Source organism: Apis mellifera, linkage group LG16 (assembly GCF_003254395.2).
Source record: "Apis mellifera strain DH4 linkage group LG16, Amel_HAv3.1, whole genome shotgun sequence".
NCBI classification, from domain to species: domain Eukaryota; kingdom Metazoa; phylum Arthropoda; class Insecta; order Hymenoptera; family Apidae; genus Apis; species Apis mellifera.
The window spans coordinates 6,646,747-6,668,470 of record NC_037653.1 but is presented as its reverse complement, the minus strand read 5'-3'; the positions used below and the strand labels follow the sequence as shown (position 1 = coordinate 6,668,470).

Sequence of the window (21,724 nt, the reverse complement as noted above, 5' to 3'; positions counted from 1 at the left end):
AACCTACAGTTAAAATTATATTCAGAGCATATATCGTATAGTGCTTCGTATAGTGAAACGTTTCAAGGATTCCTCGAAGCGCAGCTGCACGGAACAATGGAACGGGAAGAAAAATTGTCAATTCCTTTTCGAGTCCCGGTTAAGAGAATTACCGATTATTTCCTCGGGTTTGAACGACTCTGCTCGGACCTTTCGCTCGCTTTGTCTCCTGCGCACGAGAATTTTCTCCAGGTAAAAGTTTCCAAGGTAAAAGTTGTAAAATTCACATATACAGATAGTGCTTCCTTTTGTCATCCTTTGAGAAAATATCGGAATATCTCGTCTCTCGGTTATTAGATGCGAGGAAAAAAAATAAAAAGATTTCCAAATTCGTAAATATTTATTACTGGTAATAAAATATTTTGAAGATTTATAAAAGACTCGAAAATAAATTTGATTACGATTATAAATTATAAAACCGGATTTCGTTGTTGGCAGAAATTAGATTATTCTGAACGATTAATGAAAAGTTGAAGAAGCATTGTTTTCAAAGATTCACAAGATTTCCAAGATTAAAAAAAATCATCGTTGAAATATTATTTATTTTCGATCAATGACTTTTCCACACTTTTTTGTATATTTTCAAGAGAAAGAAACAGCAAATCTTCTTTCTAAATCGATTTATTTATTTAAGATGTCAAAACACCAGGCTATTTTTACATTTCTCAGACACCGAGTTGCGAAATCTGCTCGTCGACAATGTTAGTGTCGCGATTCTACTCGATCAATAAAACTGAGCGATGTAAAATAAAGATGTAAATAAAACCGTGGAACGAAAACTTTCGATTTTTTCAAATTCGAGTATCGAATCTTTTCTCATTCCGCGTACTTTCACGCACATTTCGAAATCGTTATATACCCGCGCAAAAGCGAACGTGTAACACAAGTAGATTTTGAAACGGGAAGCAAATCTTATTCCACGTCCATACGCTAGATTGATCACAGGAAACTGTCATATCCTAATATGCGTTTCCCTCTTACGGTTACAAGCACGTTTCAAATTTCAACCGAGTCCTGTTTCCACTCGAGTTCTACTCCTTAATGCAGTTCCTGTGCAATGTCAACCTGTGCGCCACGTGTTCCATCCTCGGCAAGTGGATATGTATATAAATTATCGTCTATTTACATACGCGTGTAAGAAGAGTACAAAGGAGCAAGATATCGAGCTTTCAATCGTTTTAATAATAGAACCTTTCCTAGTCTTTCTCGCTCGGAGAAAGGTGTCGCGATCGAACTCTTTTCCCGATCACGTTCCATTTCCTCGAAGAATCGACCGACACCCGTAAGCGGGCGACCGCGAGAGAAACGGTCGGTAAAGTCGAGCGGCTAAATTATCCGTGGAGCGGACGTGTCAACGCAACAACGTTCAACTCCGACGATACTTCCGGTCAATGAATTTCTGCGATTCGGGTATCGGTGCGAGCAATGCAATATCGGGTGTTCGAGTCTCGCCACCGTGGAGCAGCAGACACGGAGCTCGAGTATTTATAGATGACACATTTAGGCCAGAGAGAAGCAGCAACTATCTTTATTTTGGCAGGCCGCTCTCCAGGCCCGCGGTGTGCGCCTGTCCGACCTGGTGTAGCAATTAAAGCCACGAGAGAGATCGTCTCGGGCATAAGCTCGTGCAATTGTAATTTTCACCGGTTCACCATTCGACCCTATTAATCGTTTAGGCCGCGGAGATTCAGAAACGGATTCGGGCAGAAGCGGCTATTTTCGGTCGCTCGGACTAACCGCCGGTATTGCGACACCGTGTATTACCTTTGCTAACCGCTCGCCTCGACCGAATGCGATCGATATTATATCCGGCTAATTATCCACTCGATCGAATCGAGCGGGAAAATAGAAAAGGGGATTCCCGTTGGATGGAGAACGTTTTTGGATAGAGGCAATCGCGATTTTTAATTATCGATCTTGGTCGATAGATCGAGAAAATAATTGGAAACGTTTCCATTGATAATTTTAATATAAGGGAATTAGAATATAAATATATAAATAGAAAGGGGGATTCTCTTTGGATGGAGAATCCCCGTTTTTGGATAGAGGTAATCGGGATTTTTAATTATCGATCTTGGTCGATAGATGAAGAAAATAATTGGAAACGTTTCCATTGATAATTTTAATATAAGGGAATTAGAATATAAATATATAAATAGAAAGGGGGATTCTCTTTGGATGGAGAATCCCCGTTTTTGGATAGAGGTAATCGGGATTTTTAATTATCGATCTTGGTCGATAGATGAAGAAAATAATTGGAAACGTTTCCATTGATAATTCTAATATAAGGGAGTTAGAAGATAATAATTTTCTCGATTCTTTTTTCCAGATTTGTCGAGAGGGTAATTTATTCGAAAAATGATGAAAGATTGGCAGAATTATCGATCATCTCTACTATCTATCACACTTTATTCCGTGTCCTTTGCACCGCGCAGCCGAGTTGCATGCTCTAGCATGCTTCTAAACTTAGAACGCTTTAGTGTCGGGGACAATAAAAGTAGGAATAAAGCTACAAATTACCGATTCAACCATGTCAAATCTACACGCGTGTTGCGAAGCATTCTTGCTCGCACATTTCTTCACAGTTTGACACAAATATCGGAGAACATATTTCTGATTAAAACAATTTTGCCTAAAATAGCGGTACAAAACTGCACCGTTTATTAATTTGCTGGAAACCGTGGTAATGGAAATTTCAAGACAATAAAAATTTCTCTCTATGAGGATAAATTTTTAAAGTAAAAAGAAATTGGATTTTTGGAAAAATAATTTTTCCTTCAAAATTTTTTGAACACGACTATGCGTAGATAACGGGTAAAAATAACACTGGCACTCGAGCTATCGTTCGATTTATAAAGATACTAGATTTTCGTAGACTCGTAGGCGTCTGGCTCGATCCCAATCATGCCAAAGTATAAATGAAAATGACACGGGAGCGGTAATTTAGAAACGGTTAATTAAGCTTGGCCATTTAATCATTCGCCAAATTATATATATATTATGGCGCTTGAACGTGCTCTTATCGTCCTCTTACTCGATCGAAACGACAAATCATCGTTTCGTCTCCAACGTTCGAAGAAATAATTAAACAACGGATATAGGAAGAAGTCGCCGCTTGCTTCCTTTGCCAAGGGAAGCAAGAATAAAAGTGGAAAGTTTGGCTAACAACGCGCTAAAACCTTTTGGTATTCAATACAAATTTCGCATTCCCGAGGCGGGGGGGAGAAAGTTTGAACGATAGGAGAGGCCGAGCAGCTGGAGAAACAAACAGTCGGCTCGGTTGGACAATGCACCCCGGTGTGCATCGTGCGTATCCCCATCCTGCGTTGAAACGAGATCACACGGGTTGAAATTGTTCTCAAAGGTGGCAAATATCGCGGTGCAAAATCACGGGGCAACGTGTTACAGAAATAAATACAGAGTCGCGACATGTTTTCTCCCTGCTCTCTCTCTCTTTCCTTCTTCAGACCGCGGAACCTACAGAAATAAATTGGAATACACCGCTTCCTGTAATTTGAGATTACGCGAAAAGAAGCTTTTTTTCCACGATGCATCTAGGATTCGTAAAATTATTTCTTCGAGAGATGGAAGAAGTTGTATGTTAACAACGTGTTTCAAAGAGGTGAGACGAGAAGTTGCGCGCCTCGAGAACTTTACAAAGAAGTCTCGCATACCGTAGATCGCTATGCCGATGCAATAAAGTTCACGTGGTGCTATATATAAGCTGTTGAAATTCGCGTAAAAAACCGAAGGGTGTATACACGCCTCTCTCTTCCTTCATTCCACCGGTAATAGCAACAAATTAAAATCTCTGCCTGAAGAATCCCTCTCTCACTCCTTTTTACATTATTACAAAGAATATTTCTAGGAAAATAGAAAATAATCAAGAAACGTATATAAAATCGCGATCGTCTTATTTATCTCGAAACATCTCGATTCACGTCAACCTGGACTCGAGATAACGATTTCGAAAGACGCAGAAACATTCGTGGAATTCGTCTCGACGCAAGACGGACACCAGACCCGGTGTGTAAAACTTAATTACCCGAAATCGTTTCGATTATTCTCCCGCCATCTGCGATTCCTAAATATCATCGTCTCCAGTCGTGGCGGAATCGAGCGTTTGCAGCTGCATCGTTTCGAATATGGATCTTTATCCAGATAGGAAATCTCTCGGGAATGGAAGCGTCGGCCGGCACAGATTCGTTTACCAACGGCCAAATTTATGCGCAAACCTGGCGGCCGATATAGCCGCCAAACACTTTTGGCCAATGGCCACGCGTTTCCTTCCCCCTGAGAACCACCTCAACGTGTGAAAGAAATCGGATGAATCGACGCGTCTCGTCGAGTCTGATCTCTCGATCGAGATGAATTGGAGGCGGTGTGTTTATGTCGGCTTGGAAACGATGACTTTGGATGAGCTTTCGAAGAGAGATCCACGGATCGTAAAATAGCCGTGGAACAAGGTTCGTTGCCCCGTTTCCATCGCGATAGATGCACAACTTGGTCGGCGTGAATTCTCGCGGGCTTTATTGCATCAAGTGGGGGATTATTGGTATATATTATGGATGGAAGAGGAATTCGATTGTTCTTGGATCTAGGAAAGAGTGTAGCAATTTCGATTACTTGGTAATATCTCGTTAAAAATGAAATATGATCGAACTTTGACCGACGTGGATTCAAATAGAGGAATCTAGTAGTAAACGAGTCTCTTCTTTGATAAATCGGAGCTCCATTGATAAGCGAGAAGGCTGACGTGATTTAAAATTGTTGTGTCGTGAAATTGGACGATAATTTAGTTTCTCCTTTTTTTTTTCTTTCGAATGAAACAAAACGAATCTTTTAACTTATGAGATGTGGGTGTGAAGACCGTTTTAAATTTCCTTTTGCTTGGCCGAGCTTATATATACGAATGACGCAAATTAGGTCAATTCCGATCAGTTTCGTAAATACGTGCGTAAAAGAGATGCTATATGGAAATAGAAGTTTAAACAAATTTTAAATCGAGTAAATCAATCATATTTCGATAAATGAAACGCGCAATGATTAAAGTTTCATCGTCGTTTCGTTTTCGGGATAAATTTTTAACGTACGCGAAATTAAGCTCTAGGACGAGCGATCATTTTCTATCAGGATAATCAGGTGTTCACCAGGCTATTATCTAATCGACATAGGGCGAATTGCTCAAGGGAAATAGCCAATAAAGATAGTTTCACCGGGGAAAGAGGAGGAGGAGGATAATAACTGATCGTTCCATTGTCGATCCCGATATCGGTGACGACCTCCCCGTTTAAGCAATCGGTTAATCGATAGGATCTGACGTCCCAGGACTATAAGTGTAACAAACTGTGTGATCGATACTTATGCAACGATCCATCTTGATCGACCACCGTAAAATTGCATCCGGTCCATCCTTGGACGATCGATACACGTTTGAAAAATTTTAACCGGCCATTGAATCGTCGAATCGTCGTTTAACGCGCCATTTGCCAGGATAAAAATATCTATCTCGATATACGATTTATTTCTTTTTTTTATTCGATTATTCGAGATTATTCGTTTATTTGTTAAGAAAGTTTTCAAGCTTTCGCTCTCAACGAGATTTCTTGCATTATCAAGGTTTAAGAATTGAGATCGGAGAAAAATTAAAAAGGTAAAAAGTACTCACCGTTCATTAATGGGAGAGTTTGACTCATCGTAATGTCCTGCAATGGCATATTTGTGCTGCAACAAAGAGAGAAGACACGTTAATTAATAATTATCGTTACTTAACATTTCGTGACTCGAAAAAACAACACGCACGATATTTAAAAAAAGAAAGAAATAAATTGGAAAAATAACGACGATGCTTTTTTACATTTCCTGTGGACGTTAATGAAAGAACGTCACCGAGGCTTAAAGACAGTTTATTTTCGGAATAGGACCGAAAATGGAGCGGAGGCACGTGCTCGCCGGCTCCCGATTCCATAGGAAATAGACTGTACGACTTAGACCGAATTAGAGATGGAACTTTTAAAAAGGATCAAGATGAAGGTTGGCCTTCTATTTCCAGAGCGACTACGGCTAAGAGTAAAACATCGGCCCTAAGGGCGAAACTTTAGCGCATAGATATCCGATTAATCAGTCGAAATCGAACGTCTCCAATTCCAAATTTGAATTCTTCCAACTATGAACTCCGTCCACCAATTTCGATTTAACATTAAATCTACGATCTATATAATATAGTTGCGATTTATAAACAATTACCTTAAACGAGGAATTAAACGCATCGAAAGTGAAAGCGATCGGCGGGACTTAAGAGAACGATTCGTTTATAATTAAATTCGACCCAGATTTCGATCGCAATTCTCATCACGTTCTAACGAACCGGGGGCTTAACTTGATGTAAAACCTTTTATGCGACATGTCAGTGATTTATAGCTACGGGCCACGAGCAATAAGGAAATGCAGAATTTCCAGAAAGGTTTAATTTAGATTTCATCCAAACGCTATTTCTCGCTTCTCCCACTGTTCAAAACCGAAATGAATAATTAACGGATAACGTGTCTCCCCCCCTCCCTTCATCTTTAACAAGTTCTGAGAGCCGCGCTATTATTCGCGAGCACCGTGCAGTCTGCCACCAATCTCACCTCGCCACCATCCCTTTTCAAACCGTTCTCTTGAAACGAACAATTCATAAACAGACACGGTTCCATCAAATTTTAGAAACATCAAATTAAAATTCAAAAAAGAAAAATTCTAACACTTCTGGAGAAATAATAATTCTAAAACAACATCTCTATATATATTCAAAAGGTACAAGCGAACCCATACGAAGTTAAAAACGACACCGATGATGTCCCAGACCCCAGAGCGAGCGTGTCATTACCTTTTCTCATCTCTTTCCACGGCCTGAAAAAGGAGAAAGAAGGGGACCCGCCACTTTCTTTTCTTTCTACGTCTTTATTTAGAGGGCACCACGGCTCCGTAATATCCCGTTCACCTCGGCGAGAAGAACCCCGTAGAGGGAGGGAGAGAGAACCGTAACTTCGGTGGCCTTTTTCCTCCAACCACGCACATCTCGATGTATATTAAGCACAACCCCTTTAACGCGCCTACAACTAATCCAGACTTCTCGGAATCTTGTGAAGTTGCTCGGGAGAGAAGGGGATGGCACCGCGGGTGATATTATTATCGGCCACTTTACGAGGCAGGGTTGCTTTTTGGGTGAGTGAAAGAGTGGAGAGGGGGATATATTAATTGGCAACGAGAGGCCCTAAACTCGAAACGAAATGGAAAGTTTGTCCGATTTTTGGGCGAGGGGCTGTTGAGTGATTAAAGCAAATGGAGTGGAGCGAGGGTTGATTTAGAGACGATGAGTCACGAGCCGATTATCCCGAATATATTGTAATTTTTGTTGCGAGAATTTGACATTTTCTTCGGTTTTCCATCGTTTTTGTGCGCTATTGATCTTGACTGGTTTTAAAGAAGAAATTCTTGTTTGCGGTAATTAATTAAAAAAAGAAAGAAAAATAAAGGAAATTAAGATTAGATAAAAGAGATACATCTGCGTTGCTCGTAAACTACAATTGGTCACAATAGAGATTCGTTACATAATTCATAACGTATTTCGCAATATGCAAATGAGAATTATCGTTGCGTTTCATGCATAAAAATTAGAAACGTGTGAATTTATTTTATCTAGTTTGATATAAACAATAATATAAAAAGAGCAAAGAAAAAAAATATATACGCGAAATCAGTAGCACTACCAACAATCAATTTCTCCTCATATATAAAAAGAAAATTAAACGTAAATAAAACAGCTAAAACTTAGATTAGAGAAGCAAAGTCAACAAGTTTTCATTGATAACTGTGGCCAGATAATACTTTGTATGAATTGACTGATTTATTTATAGTAAACTATATATATATATATATATAGAAAAATACAAGAATATAAAAAAATAATAAACGATAAATTTCATCGTATTCTCCGCTTCATCGCTTGGAATTTTATTCCGCTGATTCTGCACAACGATCCTAATAAATATGTGTGAAAATAAAATCGCAATCGTCAGTTTGAAAAGAAATTGATAGAGTACGAAAAACAATTTTACGAAATGACGTGCACAGTTGTCGTCATCTGGCAAGATGGAGGGTGGTTGTGTAAGTAATCAATACCGGTGGGCAGATATGGTGGGCATGGACCGAAACAGGAGCACGCAATTCGAAAGCTTTAATCGCTTTTTCACAAGCTTTGTTTTTATTAGAACTTCTTAAAATGAAGAGGAAAAAAAAAAAGAATTGAAGCAAAAAGATTTACCAAATCACATCGAAAAATATAAAACTTAGAAACATTGCGCATAAAGTTAAAAATTTAAAAAATTCAATAATGAAGTATGAACTTGTAAGCTCTTCATTTACTTCTTAAAAGTAAAAATATTGATAATGATAATAAAAGGCCGAAGGATTTGCTTATACAGAGGATTAAAGGATACCGTTAACTTATTGTTGGCCTCACTGTCGTCCCTCTATGAACGTATTAACTATTCCACTTCAGTCTTCTAACAGTACCTATCCTTCTAGAATCTCTAATGTCTTTCTCCATTTTTCTATTACCTTTTTCCCTTCCAATGGAATTATCTTCGATTCTTTTAAAATATTCCTCTTTATCTCTTATCCAATACACGTGTTGCATTAATTGTCCATTTCGAGGAAAATATTCGAGACGATCGAAATAAGGATTAACAAAGATGATCTGGTATTTTGGTTAAAAGCAACAACGTTTCTTTAACCGCTCGCAACGCAGTACGACAGTTGAACGATATTAGAACGAGCATATTCATGTCGACGTGCAAAGTTGCCTCAATTACCGGATCGTTAAACGTATTAACTTGCCTAGTTAAACAATTAGCTCGATCCTGTCGAATGGAAACGTTGTTTATGGAGGGACTTGGCTGCCTGTACTCCGCTATGACTGACCGAGTAGGTGTCTGGTGGGCGAAAAGAGTTTTATTAAGGCTTTTAACGCACGATCAACGCATTGTATTGAATACGTGGACATTAAGTATGTAGATTTTATGCAGTTCTAGTTCTGTCGCAATATTTATTTCCTATGTCACTTTGACTTTTCCAAAAAATGAACGAATGGAAAATTTTTCCCCCTCCCAATCGATCTCTATCAGTTATCAGGAATAAAAGTGGAAAATTGTTTCTTCTTATCACGTGACGATTTAATAAGCAAACGAATATTGTCCACTTTAGAGTAGAAATTGATGACGATCGTCAAAAAAATTTAAATTGTTAAAACTCGTTTTTATAAAATGGAATTTCTTAATAAAGCTACAATTGTTTCGTGGCCGATGTTTGGATTAGAGAAGTATAATTGAAGATGACTCGCGAGGTACGTTGACCTTTTCGCTGTATAATATTCAACTGGAATAAGCACAATTGACTACGATCTCATTAATTTGGATGAAATATTACGATGGTAGTAGGAGAATGAATAATTCCAAAATTGAAATAAACAGGGAGGGAAATTTAATGCGTATGTGCACATTATGAGATAAGTAACCCATTTAAAGAAAAAAAGGTATAAATGTGATCGCATCAACCTAAATAATAAGAAAACAGAGGGGTTCCGATAAAACAGAGGATCGCGTTGTATAAATAACTTAAGCTAAGTAAACTATTAATCATTATGGTTTACTTATGATTCATTTTACGAACAAGATAGCTATTCCTCCGATACTTCGTGTGTCTGGGAAAATAATGATAATATCAACCCCTTGCACTATTTTCCCCTCTAATCTAAATCAGTCGACATAAACAAAGTGGAATAAATATTCTAACGGATATCAATTTATCCATCATTTTGTTATAGATAAGAAAAAAAAAGATAGAAAGATTGATATTGAATTATTGATGGAAAATGGAGAAAAATAAACAATTATGCAAAAATATTTCTGCAAGGGGAATTTTCAAAGAAAATTCGCAGAAAACTTAAAAGGATACATGGGGTGAAAGAAAATACATTTGGCGGCCTCTTTGATATTCCTGTTCCACAATGAAACATTTGACGCTGTTATTTGAAGCTGTCAAACCGAACTTTCCCTGCATGCATCGAAAAACTAACAGAGTAAGGTGTAACCCCAAAAATATTCACGACAAACAATCTAAATTTAAGGAACTAAATTTAAAGGGAGACACCTTTTGTGCAGCTTCAATTTGTTTTGATTCGCCGATAAATTTCCACCGCACGAAGCTTATTTTTTTAATATCATTCTGTGCTTTATTCACTATCTCTACTCACTCGATTATACTTATTTAATTTCAAAACGAAATACAAACTGGATCATTTAAAAAATTGATATAATATTCTTTGAATAAAGTTAAATCCATCGCACCACTTTAAACATTTGTTTAAAGCTCTTCTCGATTATAATCACATACATGAATCACTTCAACTAAAATGAGATAATAAACGACGTTTTATACAAAAACGTTCTTAAAAATTCTTCCTCCTGAATCCATCATCCTCTCGTTTGTTATTGAATCGTATTTATGTAGCAGATTACGTGCATCCAATCTGTTAATACGTATTAAAATATAATATCGGAATATTAATCCATTGATATATATGTACATATATTTGACTTTATCTTCGCTAAGGATCAAACGGGGAATATAAAAACCGAAAGCAGAGAGAGAACGAACAATAATTCCTTTCGATTCCCATATATACCAGACGAGACACAGGCATGCGTGTGTGTATATACTTACTTCCGAAACGGGCTGTAAATGCTACCCCAGACGCTGGATCTCGTCGGCGAGGGTGGGCTGTTTTGATGTTGATTGGAATATCCGTAGCCGGCAAAAAACATATTGCGGTAATTGTTCCTCATCGGTAATAAACCGAAAAATATAACTTCCTGTTACGAATAAAAATTTTCCACGAAGAGAGACGTATGTAAAATTCACGTATGTAAAACGGCACGCATATAAAAAACGAATATTTACTTAATAAAACTACATAATAACAACAATGTAACAACAATCGGAAAAAAATAGTCTCACGATAATACTTGTAATAACTTGTACTTTCAATGAAAACTTGCTTTGGCACGTTTATTTGGCACAGAATGTCAATGTACTCGAGGCTAATCAAGTGAGCATATCGGTGTAAACGTGATCGACACCGATGAAAGTCCTTCCTGGTCAGTCTTCTGAAGAAACGATATAAATCTAGTCTTTCTTTCTTTCTTTTCTTTTCTTTTTTTTTTTTCGTACACAGTTCGAGTACAATGTGTGACCCGATGAAACAAAAAGTTTCTATAAATTCTACTTCAAACTGAAACTGTGTTACCACCGATCGACCTATATGTTCCTGGACCGATCAATGCAGAGATAACTCTCGCTCAAGACGACACGCCAGATGATTCAACACCACTGTGTCCTGATGCATATTCTCTCCTCTTCACGAAACACTTTTTCCACAAGGTTCAAAATTAACGTTCAAGTTTCGTTCGAGTGTCGAAGAAAAAAGAATCGATTGAAAAAAAAAAAAAAGATAAAATGCATAAAAGGTAGAACGCAAACACCCTGTCACTGAATCAGCAGTTTGTATTTTAGCACAGTCCTCTTGGAAAAGAGTAACAATAATTTTCTCGCCGGCCGTCTATTGTCTTCCATCGTTGAACAAAACACTCCCAATCGGTTAGACGAATTTTTTTGACTGAAAAGAATTTTAATTTTCCCGATCGTTCGACGATCTTTAATAAAACTCTCAACCGTTCATCCGCTCAAACGTTGCCACCATATCGATAACGATAGCGCGTGTAATTTCCACGAATGAAACGAAAAAAAGATACCGATGGTTATTGCACGTGACACCGCGCAACGATCCTACTCTAACGATAGAATGAACGCGACTGAAAGCAGGCAGGCGGCGACACGGCTCACGTTCTGATCAAGGGGCGGCACGAGCGGAGGGTTTAAGGTCGGAAGATTCGTATGGCTGGTCGAAGAGCAACGCAGGCCGACGCATGGACCCCAACCGAATGGACGGACGGGGGCGGCGGAGAGGGAGATGGTGGAGTGGAGATAAAGAGCAGACGGAGAACGGAGGGAGAAGCGAACGACAAAAACAGATAGAAAAGCAGGGTTGTAAAGACGCGAAAGCACGGCGTACATCGGTCAAACGCAGTGTCTCTCAATTGAGGATCGAACAAGAGATAAGGTAACATGGTAAGGAATATAATAATGGAAAATGATTGTGATTCATTTTTTATGGATAGCAAGAAAAAATAAAAAAATAAAAAAAGAATTAATAATGTAATGAAACATTTGACAAAATATGATTATTATTTAAGTATACGTTTTTATTAATTAGTGTATCACGAATATACATAATGATAAAAAATTATGACGCACATTTTAATTTACTTTAAAAAAACGAATCAAATTAACTTCAGAATAAAAAAAATTTCATAAATTTTATTTTCATAAATTTAAAATAAAATGACAAATAATAATTTCAAATACTTTTCGACAAATCAATATTGCTATTCAAATTTGATAACCGTATTTAATAATTCAAAGTTTTTGTAATTTTTTTATGTTATGTGCAATGAATTATATTTCTCAATTTCAATAATGCAACTTATATTTGAGAACCATTAAAATAAAAAGTGATCTTTAACCCTATTCAATGATAATCATTGTTTAAATAAATTGAGAATAAATATTATATGTATATAATAAAAAGTTATATAAATTATTGTAATATACAGCTTAAAATATTTCTATTTCTATTTTACAACAACAATATATAATATAATATACAGCATAAGTCATGCAAAATTTAATTTTATAAAATAACATTTTTAACAGATATATACAAAAAAAAATAAATAAACAGTAACTTTATCATTCTATGAATTCATACACTTATTTACAATAACTCTAATGAATTATTATGATTAAGTACTGTAATTACTAATTACTATACTTATCATATGTTACAATGCTAGTATATGATTACTTTTTTATAAAATTAAAATCATTTTTAATAACCTATGTATGATTAAGAAAATAATATAACAACAATTAAACTATATAATATTATTACAATCATTTCTAACCTTAAAAAAATTTGGTCTTAAAACATGTTCAGTTGCATGTATGATTTCTTGAATAAATTAGTATATTATCGAAAATAATACAAATTTTTTAGAAAAAAATATAATTTTACTAATCTGCAACGATCAAAAATAAATTATGACTACAAAAGAATTTGTTCATTAACGTGATACTTCATGAAAACTGTCGATAAAATTGTTTCCTACTATATTTATATCGTGTTAAAATTATTAAATGAAATAATATAAAATATTTGTTTAATTTTTTCTTTAAAAAGATTTTAAGTTGTAAAATAATAATAATAAATTATAATAAATTTTTCTATTATATTAACTGTTTCAAATATATATATATATATATATATATATAAATATATGTAATGTATAAAATATATAAAAAAATATAAATATAAAAAGAGATATAAATTATAATTTCAGATAATTTCACATAATTTTCTTCTGAAATTCTGATCAAAGAAATATTTAAGGGATATATATATATATATATATATATAGTAAACATACATGAAAACAAAGATCTCCAGCTTTAAGAAATAAAAATAATATTAAACAAATACGTAATGTATAAATTTACTTACACATCAAAATAATTTGTTGTAGCAGCCGTTTCGTCCATGAAGTCTCCCATTTTTTATTTAATTTCACAACACACATTACCAAAATACGTACGAAAAATGGGAACTCACATGCACTTTTAAACCGTCAAATTTGAAAACATTAATTCTAAATGCTTCCACTGCACGCGCTAAATGCACACTGCACATTATTTCCTATATCAGTTTTACCAACATTATATATATATATTTAAAATAAAAATAAAATATTCCTAGTATATTGATAATTTTATTGGTTAGAAAGTATAATAAGAGTGAGTCACGATAAAACGCCATTTAATAAAACAGTGACGACATTATATAATTATTTTTGCGTACAAGAAGATAAAAAGTACTGTATTAATGTAGTGCATAGTTTTTATTCCTTTCTAATTGAATCGTATATGTGTAAAACAATTTTTTTAATATCGTAAAATAATATATTATGAATTATTATCAATCTCAATTTCTTGTGGTGTATTGGTGTAATTTAATCATTTGCATTTCGCGCTGTATACATTGTGTTAATTTTCTAAAAATAAGAAACTTTCCTAAAAACATTATCTATATATATATATATACATATATATATATATATATATCAAACTTCAAAACCAGTGATTATTTAAGTGATTGAACGGTAGTGAGGAGTATGGCAGACATCTGACCTTAATACGATATTTAAATATGTATAAAATTTTTGTCATCGTGTGTATATCAAATATTTAAATATGGCTAAATTAAATCTAATCGTGTCAATAATGCATCAGTAAAGAATGAATTTTCGGCACAATACATTTTTACTCCCTTTTCTTTAATATTTCTCCGATAGACGAGCACAGAATTAGTACAATATTGTCATTGACAGGTGGTAATTGTCATTTTTTGCTCGTCTTTTTGAAGGTTATCACATCATGTTTGCAACGCTAAAAAATAAAATACGAGAAGAAATAGGGAGTGACGTGTCAACTGTCGTTAGAAATGCCGGCAATGTGCGTGCTATTAACTCGAGGCATATGTCTCAGGTAAACATATTTCTATGTATAATTATTATCTATGTAGATACGATATTGCATTCGTAAATAGATAATATTTATTTATAAATAATTTATAAGTATTCATAATTACATCGAATTATTAATTTTTAAGAAAGTATTGATAATATGTATGTATATATTTTATGCCAGATGTTCTTATTAATTGTACATATATATATTTACCAGATGATTCATTAATATCACATATGTATATTACTTAATTTTGCATAATTACAAAATTTACATAAATTAAAATATTACCAATTTCATTAACTAATTTAATTATTGGTAATTAAATTTGTTTTAATTTTAATATTTATAATAATTGATAAACTAAATAAATTGAAATTATAAAAAATTCTTATAAATATATATCTATGATATAACGATATAAAACATTGCTTTGTCAATTAACTTTTCAAAGTAATAATATTTTTTTTTATAGACGGGATCCACAAGTAGTATTAGTGGATCTCAAATTTCATTAGATGGTTCACGTGAAGAAAACACAGCCTCACCATCTCCACCTGTTTCATTAAAAAAAGATAGCTTTGATTTTAAATTAAATGATAATATGCAACTCTCTGCTAAAGATATTAAAAAACTTGAAAACAGAGAAGATGAATGGCGAAAAAGATTGGCAAAAAGAGAGACAGAATTGATGAAACGAATGGAAAAAAAAGAAGAGGAATGGAAAGTAAGACTTTTTGAAAAAGAAAAAGAATGGAAAAAAGTAGTTGAAAAACAAGAGAAAGACAGGAATAAATTAGAAGAAGAATTAAGAGACATTCAAAGTACAAAACATTCATTGGAATTAGCTCTTAAAGATGCAGAAGGTATATTTTGTAATTATAATATGATATTAAATTAAGTAATTTAGATTTTTATTAATGATATAATGATATTATATTTTAGAATACAAGAAAAAATTATATACTTTTCAAGAAGATGCAGAACAACTAGAAGGTTTTCAAACTCAAGAAATGGCAAAAATAAAACACTTAGTATGTTTTTTCTTATGTTACAAAAATATTATATATAAGTATTTATATTTTATATTTTATAATTTATTCATTATTTTACTTTGTTTCTTTCAGTTATTGGCAAAAGAACAAGAAGTGGAGGAAAAAACACATCATTTAAAAGCAGCCATTGCAGAAATTGACAGTTTAAAAAGTGAAGTTTCTCGTCTTAGAAGATATGAAGATGAATTAAATAATGTACAGGTGAGTAAAATATTTGATAATTGCTTCATTTGAATCTAATTATCATATGAAATATACTATAAACTTCACAATTATGTTAACATAATTATTCGATATAATTGTGTTAATATAAGTTACATGATTGATATTATTTAAATGAGTAAATATATATGGAGCATATTTTAAATTTAATTTAAATATATTTAAATATATTTTTTATTTTTAAATATATTTTATCTATAATATTGAATTATATACATATAACTATATGCAATTACTATTATGTATTTAGTATTTTATATTTATTTTTTATGTATTTATAAAATGTATATATCTCAACTTTGCAGAACATTTTTGGCAATTCATTTTTTAAGGATTAATAATTATCTTTTTAAAAATGATAAATTATTATATTTCTAATATATGAATATTATGATTTATAAAATAATAGCCGTATGTTTTTACAATTATTTATTTTTATAATTTAATAATAGAAAAAAAATCATTTGACTGATAATTCTTGATCTATAAAATTATCATTTTAATTTATTCTTGTTGTATAATATTGTTCTTAATAAATATTATTTCTTATTGCAAATGAATTAATTTTTTATGTATATGTAAATAATTTAATAACAACTTAATTTAAAAATAAATATTAAATATTATTTTATTATGATACGAAAAATTATTCGTTTTTGTAGTATTGATTACAAGATCTTTATGAAAATTATAATTATAAACATATTTTTTAGGTATAAGCACGCTTCTGTTTAAGAATTAGTTATATTTTTTGAGCCTCTCATTATTTTTTTCTTTTTTTTTTTTTTTTCTTTTTTTTAATTTTATATATAGCTTTTTGTTTTGTCACATTTGCTACGTTTTTTCTGCACATTTTTTTTTTTGTATTGACACATAGTATCAAACTATGATGAACAAGTGACTTAGTCAAGAATTAATTATTTGAATATTTAGAAAATATTTGGAATATATTTTAAAATAAAACAAATGAGCATATGTTCCATAACTTTTATTTGTACTCTTAAAATGTGCTTCCAATATCTGGTAGGAAATATTTGCTTTCATTTTATTAAAACTTAGTTTGGGAAAGAGCAGGCATTTTATTGAGTACAAAGAAATTGTAAAAGAACAATATTCTTTTACTGGTTATGGAACATGAGCAAAACCTAAGTGATACTGAAAGTTTTGTGAAAACAACATACGCATGAAGATTGGAAAACTTTGATAAACGAGAGCATTGGAGATCAGAGTAGGCGGTATTTTCCGCTAATTCGCTGCTGCTACCGCTGATGCTAGAGGTACGTTTTCAAAGCTTTGCTGCTATTCTGCAACATAAATAACTTCTATAGATTTTACTTACATCAGTGTTGCTCTTTATGTATAATTCTCTCCTTGGTGCAAAGTTTTATAACATAGGAGAAATGCATGTATTAACTTAATTGGAAGTGATTTAATGATGGAAAAAAAAGTTTTTCATCTTATAATAAAATTTCATATAAAATGTCAAAACTGTTTTTACTGCAGTACTCATACTCCAATGTTGTTACTCTCGTAACAGCGTGGAATAATTAAAATTTTCAAACAATAAAATGTCTCTTATAAATTTAAATTTTTATCATATTCAAATTTGTAATAAATAATAGAAAATTTCAAATCTTTGAACAAAAAATTTATTTAACACTAATTTATTTTTGCTTCATAAATTTTTTTTCTTATTTTGTTCACTTTCAGCATTATTATTATTAATCATCAAATTCATCATTCGCTTATTCTTGGCTTCATAAGGTTTGGATTATTTGTAATATTCTATTCATCTTTCTGTATTAGCAATGCTTTGGTAAGGTTTGCAACAAAGCTTGCAGAGCAAAATGTAATAATAATAAACTTGGAGAGACATTCGTGATAATAATATCATCATTTTCAGGATGAAATGGAGACATTACGTCATTCTACTCAGCGCGAGAGAGCTCAACTATCCTGTCAACTGGCACAAACTGAAGAGGAAGTACGTCACTTAAAAGATAAAGTTTTTGTATTAGAACAAAGAGTCGCTTTAGAGAGTAATGATCAAGTAACAGTGGATGAAAGAATAGCTGATCTTATGAGAGAAAGAGCGTTGTTAGAAAGAAAGTTAGAAGAAACTCATCTTCATTTATCCGATATAAAAACTAGTTGGTCAGGAAAAATATCTAGCTTGGAGACACAAGTTGGGAGACTTAGCAGGCAGGCTGGTGAAGAAGGTTTGGAAAGAAGACGAGTCGAGGAAGAAAGTGAAAAACTGAAGCAAAGGATCAAGCAGTTAGAAGCTGAAATAGAGGTGAACAATGTTGTCATGGCGACGAAAGACGCCAAGCTTTTGCGCATGGCAGAGGACATCGACGAGATGGCCACGGAACTAAAAGAGCTCCGGGCCAGCGTCGATGATGAGGTGGACGAATTTAAACGACAAATTGTGAGTTACCGCGATATGTAGTCGTGCATGGGTTAGATTGTTTTGAAGAAGATTGTCCTGTTAGATTTTTAAATGCAAAAGAAACGAACATTCTCTATTTGTCAGATGGCATACTTTCAAATGATCACAGTATCGAATATATAAGTTTTTAATTGAAATTTCATTAACAATATGAAATTTTCGCTATAAGTATCTTTTCTTTTCAATATTTCAATGAGAACGTTAATATTTCAGTTTTAAGTATACTTTTTATTTATGAATTAATTAACTGTGGTCATAAGAATTTTTTATTTTCTATTTTATCACAGTTGTTTAAATATTCGCATTTTAATTATTTTATAAAGTACTGAATGTTCATGACATTACATTATGAGTGTAAAAATTCTAAAATGCGTATACACGAACGCGTAGAAAAATCGTGTTTTAATGTATAATTGGAAACTACATATCGCCTTTATATTGCATGTTATTTCTAAGATGCTTGATGCTTAACGCACAGAACATTTATTTTACGCATATTTATTAGCACACTCTTTTGTTCATAATTTTTATTTTTATTGCATGCAAAAACTTATTATGTACATTATATTTTATCAAGATCAGCATTACGTATCGATAAACAAAAATAATTGTAGTCAACTTTTTAAAATCCTACATTTCCACTCCGCGTGTATTTATATATGAAAATTAGGTAGTACCGACAATAATATTTTTATGTACGATCGCATTTCTGTATATTTTATTTATGAAATAAAGAAAAGAACAAATAAATTATCGTTTATTGCATTCGTTTTTGTGCTTGTTTTCAACCCATTTTTATATCCTCCTCTTTTTCAAATGGCTTTTTATATATTATTATACACACAAATGTGTACACGATTTTTCTTACAGGATTAATAAATCATGTTATATTTTGCTACACCAACGACACAGTCTGATTATATTTACGTTGCTGTAAATATTAGGAATGCGTATTTAAACGAATACAATTAATAGGAAACATATTATATATTATGTATGGAATAAAAGATAGAATGTTAAATAAAATTAAATCTTATTGAAAAGCCAAAAGTTATAGCAAAATATTTTTAAAATTAATCTAATCTATTTAAAAATTTATTACAGGTTTGAATTTTGGAATTAATGGTGCAATCCGTAATTTTCGTTTAAATATTATATAGAAAGTATTCATAAATAATTTTATATTTATTTATATATTATATTAAAAGCCATTAATTTCAAATTACAAATTAATAAAATAACTTATTCAAAATTTTTTTATAATAATTCTTCTACATTCTTTTTCGATAATAATAATTTATTCACATATTTATTTCGCATATAATCATCATTTTGTTTGAAAATAATTTTAAAAAATTTATCAATTTAATCTATCAATTGTACCTTTAGTTCCAATATTTGTTAAAATGTAAAACATATGCTTTGCATTTTTTCTTTTTATTTTTCAATAAATTCATTATATAAATCCCAAATATATGAATAATGAAATATATTTTAATAAATTTAGTTATTGCTAAATTAAAATTGTTTTTATTTTTAATATAATAATATTAGATATCACTCACGTTGTTTTGTTATTTTTTTTTTTTTGTCAGGAATCATCATCAAAGCAGATAACCCAGTTAAAGCAAGACTTGGAAGAAACAACAACAAAACTTTCATCTGCTAATTCAGAATTAGCTCATATTCGTTTGACTCTAGAAGGAGAACGAATGAATAATTCATCCCTGCATTTAGAAGTAGCGCGTTTACGAGAAGATCTGGAATCTGAAAGAACAGCATCAGCAACATTAAAAGTGTGTTTAGAAAAGGAAAAAAATGAAAAAGATACTGTATTATTAAGAAATGCTCAAGTTTCTCAAGATATAGAAATTGTGAAGCAAGAAAATAGGCGACAGGAAGTAGAAAATACAGAGTTACAAAATAGGATAGAAACTTTAGAACATAATTTACAAAGTAAAAGTAAAGAAATAGAACAAGTGATGACAACGCTAGAAGAAACCAAACAGAGAATGTTAGAATTGGAGGATTTGGAACAAAATAGAAAAAAAATGGAGAGGAATGAAACACTACTCAAAAGTAGCTTGATGGATCTTGAAGAGCAATTAAATGAGAAAACTAAGGTAAAATTTAATTTAAAACTTAAATGATAAAAATATATTTCAAAAGAATATTATTTGTTAAATATTTTAATAATTATTATTTTAGACAATTAAAGTCTTACAGCAACGATTAACCGATATGAAAAAGACTCTTCAACGAGAATTAAGAGTTCCGTCTTCATCATTGGATAGTGATGCTGAACCTTCTGCGGCGATTCTCAAGCCTAGTTCGTCAAAAACAGTCACTGCCAGGCACAATAATACACGAGATGATGATGTTAACTTTAAATATCTCAAACATGTTCTCATAAAGTTCCTAACAAGTAGGGAATATGAGGTAAATTTGATATACTAATGTTCAAATCATCAATACTATCTAATCTTTTTTAAATAATTATAAACATATATAGAAGAAATACGAAATATAATTTTTATATAAGAGTTAACAATATTGTAATGAAATTTAAATTTTTCAATTATTTTCTTGTTTAACTTTTGTATATTTGTTTAAGGCCCTTCATTTAACGAGAGCAGTTGCTACTCTTTTACATTTTTCACCCGAAGAGGAGCGATTGTTACAAGAAACTTTAGAATGGAAAATGTCATGGTTTGGTACACGGCCTAATCTAGGTTTTGGACAAACTGCCAAAGCTATACCACCTAGCTGATAGCTGAAACAAATGTACCTTTCTATAGGTATTATAAAAGTAGCCTCTAATTCATGGCTAAAATCGAAGAATTGGATTGCATCGATGATCAATCACAAATGATTATACTTAAAAGATTAAGAAAAACAGGTGGGAAAAGTTTGTAAGCTAGAAATTTCATAAATTTTGTAAAATATTTAACATTTATAATATGTGTATAATTTATTCGCTGGACTACAAATATTGATCACAATTAGCTTCGAAGATGTCCAGCAAAGTATGTAGCATCAAATGTTATTTAGATAAATTTATAAGTTGAATATAGGAAATTTTGTCAATGCATTTGTCAATGTATGAAAATGAAATTCTTTATAAAATAATTTAATGAAAAATATGTGCAACGTATTACATCATACATACTTTTTTGTGTACAAATGTTAAAATATATACAATCATTCTGCAATA

General features: G+C 32.2%; 2 protein-coding genes across 5 annotated transcripts in view; one reads left to right on the top strand and one right to left on the bottom strand.

Moving 5' to 3' along the window:
* Positions 1-13,871, bottom strand: part of LOC408563 (centrosomin) — a 27,786-nt gene extending 13,915 nt beyond the window's left edge. The window contains exons 1-2 of one of the 2 annotated variants that reach the window (XM_006563138.3): positions 13,760-13,871; positions 5,708-5,763 (exon numbers count right to left, since the gene is read on the bottom strand). In XM_006563138.3, coding sequence (XP_006563201.2) covers positions 5,708-5,763; positions 13,760-13,809 — 106 coding nt within the window. In that variant the 5' untranslated portion in view covers positions 13,810-13,871. Of the gene's footprint in view, positions 1-5,707; positions 5,764-10,803; positions 12,046-13,759 lie in introns of those variants that run through there. The other variant, XM_392107.7, reaches the window with a different exon arrangement.
* LOC410659 (golgin subfamily A member 1) lies at positions 12,153-21,724 on the top strand. 3 transcript variants are annotated; one of them, XM_006563137.3, is made up of 9 exons: positions 12,153-12,267; positions 14,678-14,799; positions 15,257-15,647; positions 15,727-15,815; positions 15,909-16,037; positions 17,962-18,489; positions 20,106-20,633; positions 20,719-20,949; positions 21,125-21,280. In XM_006563137.3, the coding sequence occupies exons 2-9, from the start codon at positions 14,689-14,691 to the stop codon at positions 21,278-21,280; spliced, it is 2,163 nt and encodes a 720-aa protein (XP_006563200.1). In that variant the 5' UTR covers positions 12,153-12,267; positions 14,678-14,688. The 3 variants fall into 3 exon arrangements, with proteins under 3 accessions (XP_006563200.1, XP_016772512.1, XP_016772513.1); XM_016917023.2 differs by lacking the exon at positions 12,153-12,267 and having other exon boundaries at positions 14,216-14,799; positions 21,125-21,724; XM_016917024.2 differs by lacking the exon at positions 12,153-12,267 and having other exon boundaries at positions 14,218-14,799; positions 17,962-18,354; positions 21,125-21,724.

What these genes read in the sequence shown, in the direction of transcription:
- LOC410659 (XM_016917023.2), top strand. Translation starts at nt 14,689, where the DNA reads ATGTTTGCAACGCTAAAAAATAAAATACGAGAAGAAATAGGGAGTGAC. An exon ending in TGGCAAAAATAAAACACTTA is followed by an intron (nt 15,816 to 15,908) that starts GTATGTTTTTTC and finishes TGTTTCTTTCAG; the next exon opens with TTATTGGCAAAAGAACAAGA. An exon ending in TAACAAGTAGGGAATATGAG is followed by an intron (nt 20,950 to 21,124) that starts GTAAATTTGATA and finishes TATTTGTTTAAG; the next exon opens with GCCCTTCATTTAACGAGAGC.